This window comes from Symphodus melops (assembly GCF_947650265.1).
Source record: "Symphodus melops genome assembly, chromosome: 6".
NCBI lineage: Eukaryota > Metazoa > Chordata > Actinopteri > Labriformes > Labridae > Symphodus > Symphodus melops.
The window spans coordinates 1359473-1371122 of record NC_136696.1 but is presented as its reverse complement, the minus strand read 5'-3'; the positions used below and the strand labels follow the sequence as shown (position 1 = coordinate 1371122).

General features: G+C 39.8%; 1 protein-coding gene across 1 annotated transcript; it reads right to left on the bottom strand.

Moving 5' to 3' along the window:
- Positions 1–273: 273 nt before the first annotated feature.
- On the bottom strand, positions 274–11359 carry LOC306825811 (uncharacterized protein; the record flags this gene model as incomplete). Its single annotated transcript, XM_079346767.1, has 6 exons — positions 11292–11359; positions 11161–11183; positions 9686–9825; positions 2557–2659; positions 2077–2275; positions 274–461 (listed from the first exon to the last, which is right to left on the bottom strand). The coding sequence occupies exons 3-6, from the start codon at positions 9727–9729 to the stop codon at positions 274–276; spliced, it is 534 nt and encodes a 177-aa protein (XP_079202893.1). The 5' UTR covers positions 9730–9825; positions 11161–11183; positions 11292–11359.
- Positions 11360–11650: the final 291 nt, after the last annotated feature.

Here is an 11650-nt window from a genome sequence, read left to right as displayed (position 1 = left end):
AGATAAAAGATAAGATGAGATTAAAACCATTGATGGGGATTCAAACCTGGTTCTGAACCTAAAAATTAACATGTTTGAGTTCATTGATAATGCTGTTGAGTCTCTTGGGAAGTGTTACAATATTTTCTTGACTCAAGTCAGTGGTGTAAATAAAATCACTGTTTCACAAACATGCATCAAATGTCTGTTAAATTATTCTATTGTTTCAACTCTTGTTCTTAATAACAAGCACATTTTTGTAGTTTGACATTTTGGGGATTTAAAGAAGTTTTCTTACTTCTGATCTGAGGGTCCTGGTTCATTACTGAAGTTTAGAGGAAAATCTTTAGACCTGTCACTCTTCATAGAGAGACAGCTGGACAGAGGAGACTCTGCTCTGTCCTCCTCATTGTCTCCTCCATCACTCATCTTCTGATCTCCAGTTTGCTCAGGACAATCAATGACGTTCATGGTACATCGACCTGAGGACAAGGAAGACATACAGGTAAGACACAAACAGGAAGGTTATGTTAAATAGAGATGGTCAAGCCTCCATATTTTAATACCTACTGTGGTCCTTTTATTAATGATTTAATAGTAGAGACAGATTCATAAATCAGGTAGAGAGAGAGAGAGCAGGAAATGACACCAACCACTTGGCTACTAGCGCCCCCTAATGTGAACCTTTATGTGACTCTGCCTCTCTTCCTGTCTGCCTTAGTACCTGATCAAACACATCACTGCACTTTGTTTTGATCTTAACCTGATTTGTCCTTCTGATCTGACTCCCTGCTTGGTATTTGACCCTGGTCTGCTTTTAGGGTTTGATATACATTTAGTTCAAACATTTATCCTTCCTGTGTGTCTGATGATATCGAGGTTTAGAATTTTAAACTTCAAACATTAACCCTTGATCGCACCTTTGCACTTTTTAGTGTTTTTGACTTTATATTTCTTGCATATTTTATCCTTTATTCATGCATATTGTTGATTTATTCAAGGTTGTGTATTTTTGAATGTTCTATAATCACTATTATAATAATGATTATATATTATTATATAATAATCACTATTTTTGATCCTGCTTGAATATGAAGTATAAAACATGCATCTTCTCATTTCTCCCCTTAATTTGAAGCATGGGGCTTTAAGTGTGTGCTCTGAGGGAGTCCCCTCCTGATGATGTCATTTTTACCAAATATGGTAAGGCTTAAGGTTACATAGTGTGAGTATTTGACACGGAACAAAAAATAACAATGCATATAAATAAATTGTGTTGCTAATCTTTCTCATATACCAGGCTGTAATAATCAAGTTGTCATGAAGTATATTGAAAACATCATTTATTGTGTATTTTAGACCATAAAATAGGGTTGCATCATGACAAAAAAAATGGCAATTTAAGGGTTAAAAAACTAAAAAAATTCATTAACATTTGATATGTATGATTAGGACTGATGCAGATTCATGACATTATAAAAAAACAAACAAAAAAAAAATTATAAGTTTTTATTTACACTTTTTAGTGTGAAGGGTGCATAACGTAAGTATTTTAAAGGGGCATCTAAGGGTTAAAGTAGTATGTTTATATTTAACAGCATTTATGACCTTTGGAGCAACAGTTTTATTTCTAGAAGGATATAAAACAAAGTCTGTGATGCCTGTAAGGATCAAATCCTGTCATAAAACCACCTTTGGTCAGATAGATGTTTTATTGAGACGTTAGTTACTGATAACATTTTATTAAGATCCATTATTTATCATAACTACTTTGAGGAGGTGGAGATTATCTAACATGAATGTGGAACATAAGCACTGACGTCCTCTGGACTTTATTTCATCTGAGAGAAAACCAGCAACACAGACTGAGAGCGTCGACCGCAGGAGTCCTGACAAACAAGTCTGATTCAGGACGATTCAGATTTTTAGCTACACAACTTTTACTTGACCTTACTTGTTGATTAAAAGCTGAGAAAAGAGGAAGTACTCCACGTTCACAGAGCTGATCCTGTACTGTCTCTGATCAGTTTAAATTATTACTAAGCATGAACCTGAGGTTAGAACAGTAACGTCAGAATAATGTTAAATTAAACTCACCCCGTGTCAGATGTGTTTGTCCTCCTGTTGATTTAAAATGGAGCCTGTGCTCTGACTGACTGAACACTTTCACTTTCATTGTGACTGCGTGTTTTCTTGGAATCAGCTCAGAGTTTCTCTTCCTCTTCTGTTTATTTCCTGGAACTGAAACACTGATGACTTTAGTTTGTTCAGGTTTCTTGATGAATGTCTCCCTCTGCTGGAATCAAAGTAAAAAACATTAATCCAAGCTGACTGTATTTAGACAGTCAGTCAGTAAACTAAAACAAAGTGAGCTGGGATCATCTTCAACAATAGTTATTGTTTTCAGACCAGTAAAGACTAAAGCTGGCCACACTAGATGATTTTATAATCTTACATGATGTAGAAATGTAGGAGAGCACAGACATAAAACACATTTTCGACCCTTTTCTAATCTTAGAAACCTCTGAACGCACACACTAGACGACTCGGCAAGACTCGGGAGACCACACACTCAACGTTTGTTGTCACGATTTCACAGCACTGATTCCTGATGTCACAGAAACTCGCTCTATTCACTGTGAGTTCAGAACAGCTGTCCTGGCGTGCGCTCTGTTTTGCCCTGAAAAACAAAAAAAGGAAAAATAGAGTGTGGATGAAATCCTGGCTGAGAAGACCACCTGGTTCAGGGTCCGAAATTACATTTTTCACACCCGCCAAGGTGGCAGTTAGATGAAAAAATTCACCGGCCAAAATAACAAATAGTGTTTCTGTTTCACGTACACAGTAAAGTAAAGTAAGTAAAATATTCAATAGCTGCAGCTCTACATAATAGTAATGAATGGGGTGAGGCCATAACAATTAAAAATAATTTAAGAGTATCATTATTATCATAAAAAACATTATTATGGGCCGCCAGGGGGAGCTATGAGCGGATAGTCTCTCAACAGCTCTCGCTGATTTCGACTTAAAACTCCACTTTTAACAAAATAAGGACACTTTTATTGTTGTTTCTTGCTAAAGTTCGACGTCTCAGGTACTTGTGAAGTTGACCTACTTCAGGGACCCAAGAATGCCAAACCCAAAGAAAGTAAATAAGCCAAAAGGTGATCTCGCTGAAGAGGGCCCCAGTGGAACCGCGGACTGGCCGGAAGGTTATGGCGGTGATACAATCGCAGCTAATCCTAATGATAACGCTGTGCTAGCCGCAATAGCATCTTTACGCTCCGAGCTGCACACGGTAAAAGCGGATATTTGTGACAAGATAGAAGAAAAAATTGCAGATGTCTCGGTCACACTGAGAGCGGAAATTGCTGCTTTGAAATCAGAGATTGACTCAAACATCACGGCTCTGAAAATACAGACCGAGTCACAGGTTAAAACGCTACAGGGACTGGAGCAGTCAGCGACCGACACAGCGGACAGAGTGGCAGAGCTGGAGACGCAGGTGAAGCATCTCACCAGACAAGTTGACCGCATTAACGGGAAATGTTTGGATTTAGAAGGGCGCTCAAAGAGACAGAATCTGAGGATCACGGGCCTGAAAGAGGGAATGGAGCAAGGGAAAGCGCCCAGGGAATTTGCAGCGGGCTTGTTAAAAGAAGTTCTGGAGCTGAAGGAAAAGCCGATTATCGATCGTGCCCACAGAGCTCTCCGGCAGCGACCAGGAGATGGTGAACCACCGCGCCACTTCATTTTAAAAATTCACTATGGGCACGACTTTGATGACATCTTCCGCCGGATCACTAGCAAGAAAGACCTAACTTTCCAGGGACAGCGGATCCAGATGTTCAGAGACCTTCCCCAAGAAGTTGCCAAAGCGCGAGCCGCCTTCACACCGGTCAGGAAAATGCTCCGGGATAAACCCGGGGTCAGATTTGGAATCATGTATCCAGCGAAGCTGCGGGTGACCCATGATGGCAGAGAGCGAATGTTTACTGACCCCCAAGAAGCCCTCGCTTATGCAGAACGCCACTTTAACGCAGAATAGAAGATCGGGACGGTAACGTAGTATTTGATTATATTAAGGTGGACTGATGATTCTCTGAAAACTGGGACTGGTTTGTTCAACTTTCATAAGCTGTTTAATCTCTATAAGCTGTCTACTCCCACTATTATTATGAACATCATAATTTACAATTTCTATATTCCTCATTTGTAGTAGGCAGTGGGTTGGAGTATTTTTGTTCTTATAACCTTAATGGATATAAGTACCTGGACTTTTGGTCCTGTTTTGTTATTGTTAACATATTAACCAATGTAGAGCTGTTATTGTGTTAATTCATAGACACTAGGACTATCAGGGAGTAGTGTAAGAGGCATTCACAGTTGCACTTATTGCTGTATCTTATTGTATCTTTGTTTTCCTTTTTTTTTGTTGCAGTTTAATAATGTTGCAAGTTAATGGCTTTTCTTTTAAAAGTCAGGGGGTTAGGGGATGGGTGGGAGGAGTGCTACCCGGTAGACAGGATTTTGATACAGGATTATGGCACAGAATAATGTAGGGGGAACAAAGGAGAGGATGGGGGAAATATTATTTTCTTCCTGGAATGTGAAAGGACTCAATGAGCCAGTTAAAAGAGGCAAGGTGTTGGCTCACTTAAAATCTCTTAAGTCAGGGGTTATGTTCTTGCAGGAAACACACTTGAAGAGAGATTCACATCTCAGACTCAGATGTAAATGGATAAATCAAATTTATCACTCCTCCTTTCCATTTAAGTCCAGAGGAGTAGCCATTTTAATTCATAAAGATGTCCCTTTTAAACACCATTCTACTGTTGCCGACAAAGAGGGGAGGTATGTACTGGTGGTGGGAGAATTATACTCAAGGCATGTTACATTGTTAAATATTTATGGACCCAATCAGGATGATCCAGATTTTTTTAAGAAGGTGCTCGGGTTGATACCAGACATCTCTAATACTAACCTGATTATTGGTGGTGACTTCAATTGTGCATTAGACCAGCATTTGGATAGATCATCGACTCAAAGCATAGCTCCATCCAATACGAGTAAGCTCCTCAACACTTATATTAAAAACATGAACCTGTGTGATCTATGGAGGGCTTTTAATCCAACAGGCCGAGAATACTCTTTTCACTCTCATGTCCATAATGTATACACAAGAATAGACTACTTTCTGGTTGACGGTAAATTACTACCATGCGCAGGTAACGTGAAATACCATAACATTATTATTTCTGACCACTGCCCAGTGACATTTTCGTTGAGACTAGGTGAGGCAGACCGACATCAAGGAAACTGGAGGTTTCATCCACAGCTTCTAACTGACTCAGTTTTTTGTGAATATATTAAAACACATATTGATACATTTTTCGAAACAAATGACAAACCAGAAACTGCTCCCTCTTTATTGTGGGAGACATTTAAGGCCTACCTAAGGGGCTGTATTATTTCATTCCAAGCCTCTAAGAGGAAACGCAATAGAGAGGAGCAGTCAAGGTTGGAAGAGGAAATACATAGACTTGATATGGAAAACGCAAAATGTCCCTCCAAAGAGAAATTTAACCAAATTCTAATGCTGAAATACAAACTTAATAAAATACTTTCAGCCAAGATTAGTAAAGCCTTTATGTTTACAAAACAGAAATACTTTGAGTTTGGCGATAAACCGCATAAATTATTGGCTAGGCAACTGCGTAATCAAGAGAGTGAACGTGTGATCCATAGAGTTAAATCGGGCACTGGGGAGCTCCTAACTTCACATAAAGCTATAAATGACAGATTTAAGCAGTTCTATGAGACTTTGTATAGCTCTCAAATGAATGCAACTCCAGGGGATATGCAAACATTCCTGGACAAGTGTAAACTCCCAACATTAGATCAGGCGGACCGTGACTTCCTGGGAGCTGATATTACAATAGGAGAAATCTCAGAAACAATAAAATCCCTTAAAAACTGTAAAACTCCAGGACCGGATGGGTTCGGTAATGAATTCTATAAAAAATTTAACAAATTGCTGGCACCCTATCTGAATAGAATGTATGGACAGGCGTTTGATAGTGGAGTACTTCCACATACATTAAATGAGGCGACTATCACTTTAATCCCCAAAAAAGGTAAGGATCTGGAGGAGGTCGGATCTTACAGACCTATATCCTTATTAAACACGGATCAAAAAATTCTAACAAAAACTTTGGCCCAAAGACTTAGTGTTTTAATAGGTAAATTAGTACACCCAGATCAGACTGGGTTTATACCTCAAAGACATTCATTTCTAAATCTACGACGCCTTTTCAACGTCATGTATTCCTCACGGGCCTCCAAAGAGGACCTATCGATTCTGTCTTTGGATGCTGAAAAGGCGTTCGACCAGGTCGAATGGCCATATTTGTTTGCAGTTCTTGAGAAATTTGAAACCGGTGATAGGTTTATTTCTTGGATAAAATTATTATATAACAACCCCCATGCTAGGATACTAACTAACCAGACGCTTTCACCTAAATTCAATTTATGTCGAGGAACAAGGCAGGGTTGTTCATTAAGTCCCTTGCTCTTTGCTCTAACGATAGAGCCACTTGCCGAGAGCATTCGGTCACACAAGGAAATTTATGGATACAATACAAATTATACAACAAATAAAATATCCCTTTATGCAGATGATATCCTCCTCTTTATATCCCAACCTCAAACATCTATTAAATCGATTCTGTCCTTGATTGACCTATTTGGGACTTTTGCAGGGTACAGAGTAAACTGGGATAAGAGCGAACTTATGCCAGTCCATATAACAGATTGTCAGTGGCTTCAACAAGTCCCTTTTAAGATTACAAAAGAGAGGTTTACATACCTAGGCATAGTAGTCACTAGGCAATATAATTCACTGTTTAAGGCTAATTTTGACCCCCTTATAAGCAAACTGCAAAACAGCATACAATTTTGGAGGTTGCTCCCTATCTCTCTAATTGGTAAAATAAATGCTGTTAAGATGATATTCCTTCCACAGCTGTTATATCTTCTGCAGAATATACCTGTTTTTATCACTAAAGCATTCTTCAAACGATTAGATTCGATTATTCTGTCATTTATATGGGATTATAGAATACATAGAATACGAAAAGCCCACCTTTGTAAACCAAAATCGAGTGGAGGCCTGGCCCTCCCGAATTTCATATATTACTACTGGGCTGCTAACATCCGCTCCATTATTTATTGGCTGGATGACACAGCTGTGCTACCTAGTGGTTTGGAGATGGAGCGGGAGGAATGCTTACCGTTTACCATCGGCGCAGTTGTCCTGTCACCGGTGACACTAAGTAAAGTAAACTACAACAATAACCCAATTATTCATAACACTATACGCATTTGGAAACAAATATCCCAACATTTTAATCTTAGGATGGTGTCTTTCTCATTACCCATAGTGGCAAATCCCTCATTCGCTCCCTCCAACATAGATGGCGGTTTCCTTGCGTGGCGAGAGATGGGAATATCTAAGGTGGGTGATCTGTACCTGGGGGGGACATTTGCATCTTTCCAACAGCTCCAAATTAAATACACTCTCACACAACAGGACTTTTTTAAATACCTTCAGGTCAGGAGTTATGTGAGAGCACACCTCCCCAACTTTGAGAGTGCAGGACCAGATAAACTGGATGGTTGTCTGAAACATTTTGCTGGGTCTGAAAAGGTGATCTCTCACTTGTATAACTCACTGCAGAATATAGCCCCGACTACAACAAACACCATTAAAGCAGATTGGGAAACTGAACTGGGTGTACAGATACCAGATGATACCTGGGACAGGAGTCTTGAACACATACATAAATGCTCAATTAATGCAAGACACAACTTAATACAATTTAAGGTGCTGCATAGATTACATTATACAAAATTACAACTACATAGATTCTTTCCTGAAATCTCACCTCAATGTGACAAATGTGGTTCACCAGAGGCAACCTTACTCCATAATTATGGTTTGTGCCCAAACTTGCAGAAATTCTGGAGAGGAATATTTAGATTATTCTCCAAAATATTAGGGGAGGAAATTGAACCTGATCCAATATTGATTATTTTAGGATTATCAGAAAGGCAAAGGAGGCTGAGCGTAGCTCACAAACATCTCTTATCCTATGGGCTCCTTACGGCTAAGAAGCTCATTCTTCTGTTCTGGAAGAAGAAGGAAGTACCGACAGTAAAACTCTGGCTAACTGAGCTGACAGGCACTCTGCATTTAGAAAGAATAAGATTCATTCTTCAGGACAAACTTGGAGAGTTTGAAAAGGTTTGGCACCCCTTAATCTCCTACCTAAAAGGCTGAATCTGGTTGATTTGAAACACAACCTGCATGGTAGACACTGACTGGTAGCACTCCTGGGGGTAATGGGGGGGTGGGGGTTCTTTTGCACATTATTATTATTTTATTTTTTATTTGCATTTCTGGTCTTCTTATTTCCCTTTGTGTTCAATCAAAAAACAAAGTGAAGGAAAATTGCTTGATGGATGACATGTGAAAGATTCAATAAAAATATTTGAAACAAAAAACATTATTATTTGTGTTTCTATTACATAGCCTATGTGAGAAACATGGCCCTACTTGAAGTTGTCAGTGCCAGTTTCAGCCCAGACCCCACGAAGGCCCGCCTCCCTGCAGTAAAGGCAGTACATCTTATTGGTAAGCGTATCGTGCCACAATCAGTCTTTGAATTGGTCATCCTGAGGCCATCCCTGAACAAACTTCACATATCATGATCTATTCTCAAGGCAGTAGTGGTGGTGTTCACACTTGTCTTATTTATGATGGTGACAGATGATGTTGATGTAGGCCTAGATGGCCCAGGCTGCAATGATGATGGCCCGGGCTGCGAGTCAGGCACAGTCTCTACTGTCCTCTGAAATAATAATAATAAAAAAAAATTGAAATGCCTAGAAAGCATATCATATATGGTGCTGCAAGTTTTAAGGCTAATTTGGAAAATAAGCCTAAATGCTCTTTGCTGTCGGGCTAGGCTACTCCTTCAACCACACGCTACGGCCGACAGCTGCCACACTACAGCGCTGAACAGAGCGACGTTGTGTGGCGGCTGTCGAGTTCTAACAAACAAGGCGAACATTTCTCAGCTGAAATTATATATTTTTTTAGCTTTGATGGTGGCTTTGCTTATTAGCTTTTGTGGAATATGGTGGAAACACGTAAAATTAAGTGATTGTTTCACGGAGCTGCACCGAGTAGCCGTCAATAGGCTATAGGCTTGCTAAAGGTATGCACCACAGATAGCTAGCCAGCTTACCGTAGGCATATGTTCTTGCATGATATTTACATGTATGTTTCCATTACAATAGAAATGCGCAAAACTATAATGGAAACATGGCTTATGTTCTATTACCTTCACAAATTCTAAGATGGACCTCGATCCATCGCCTTTACACTTTTGTTGAGAAATGTCGCATATTGGCGCCCTTTGTCAATCGCCAATGACGTTGCGTCAACAACCAGCGAATGAGGCGCAGGTAGCCTCGGCTAACTAAGAGATCTATTTCAATAGATATGGTGATGCAACATAATCGGCTGTCTTCTGGCTATCATGTTCTTGCCCACAGGCCGACACACAAACAAGAGAATTGCGTTAAAATCCTACAGTTCATGTTCAAATTATGGGTCGTAAATACGGCTTATTTTTCTTACCTGTCGTTTTGGTGAAGTGCCTGAGGAGGGCGGTGTTTTCCCATAGATAATGAACTGTGCGGCGGCCGATGTGGGTTTGATGGACAGGTAGAGCCGGCTGAAGCGTCCCATTTTTTGACCCGAAAAGGTGGAGCTAAACACTGCAGTTCGTTGATTGGGTGAAAGAATCGTCACTTCCCGTGTTACGTTGGTAAACAAAATTCCGCCATGTTTAAACCATTGACTGTAACACAGCTGATTGTTGACATCTGTATTTCTCCTTGCCGCACACAGCCTTCTATGAAACAAAGCTGGATTGAGTTCTTGTAATAAAGAGTCACATGACAGTGACAGAGTGGATGAGCTGCTGGATGTCTTCCAGCGTTGGTTTTGTTTGTGTAGCGTTTTTCTCCGTTGTTGAATTTATTAGTTAGCGGTTAGCGGTTAGCTGCTATCATATGACGCTATGTACACAGCGGCTATCGTTATCCGGCTGACACGCCGTCTACCAAATAGGGCACGGGTGGCTGTAGAAACGCAAATGGGATCAGGCTTAAGCTTTTCAGTACCGGTATTCGGCAAACTTATTCTTTGCCTGAAATAGAATGTAGCCTAATCAGATATTTAGCGCACCGTATAGAAACCCGTGTAGTAAGCACGTCTATTAAATGTTGATATTTGCACGGCCTCGGTCAAGCCGTGCAATAATTTCAAAGCCGTGTTTTTTTTTTTAATAGGCCGTGCAAAAAAGCTGTTTCGCGGCAGGAAACCGAAATCTATGGTGAGCTGTCAAAGTACGCAGCATCAGGTGGCTTAGCGGTCAGCTCGCTTGCTCTCATTGGCTCTTGTGAGTTTTTCGTTGGAAGCAGCTCGATATTTACGACTCGATCGGGTACACTATAATAATCGTGGTGAAAGCACATATACACCAAACCTCAAATCAAATGGCTGATAACTTCTCCCCTCAGCTGCTTTACTATTGGGTTTGATAACTTGTTTCTATGGCAACAATAAGGCTCATTAAATCCCAGTGACAGTTTGGTGTGTAGGGACCTTACAGTCTATGGTGAGGACAAACAGCTGCACAGTAAGAGAACTCTTCTGTACAGAAACATTAAACCAGATGTTAACAGGTTTAGAAAGACTAACATATAAAAGTGAATTACATCCAACATAAATCAGAGTTTTTAAATATTTTATTTACACTGAGAAACCAGCAAACTGTCTGATACTGTTTTCAGAGACAAACAGCAGCATGTTTGATTATTGATTAATTTCATAAACATTTCAATATTTAAAGTATATGTAATCACATTTTAATCAGCGATCACTGGCAATAGTTTAATTATTAAGAGTATAAATATCGATCCTTACAATATTTCAGTTGGTTAATGCTAACATTAGCTGTGTCTCATCCTGCTAGCTCCACTTAATACCCGTCCTTTAAAGTTTAAACGTTCATAAATATTAATATAATAAAATCTCAGTGTACTCACGCGTTTCTCCTGTCCTTGTCTCGCTGAAAAGTTTGAAAATATTCAGTTCTTGTGTCATTTTTCCTTCTTTTTGCCAACCATCACTTATCGGTATATTTATGTGGATGAAGACAAAAAGCGCTCGCGCTTACCGCCAAATATCGTCTCGAACGAGGCGTTTATGAGCGTCGGAGAAAATACAATCTCAGCAGCACATTGTCCTCAGTAACCGTTTTCATTTGGTTATGTGTAATGAGTGAACAGGTCAAGAGTGTGCAGAAAGGCAGGTGAGTTAGTGGACCGACAGGAATGCAGTTATTTAACTCAGTCATCTTTACTGAAGATGTCGGTGTTTAGGTTTGAAGTGTGACCGTGATAAGGGCTGTCTTCCAGTCAGCGAGTCTGTTTTTACAGTTTGTCCATTAAAGATACATCCAATAAGTATATTATATCTTCTGTTTCCAGTAGCTGTTGACTAACACACATGCACTGCACACACTTGACTGAAAGA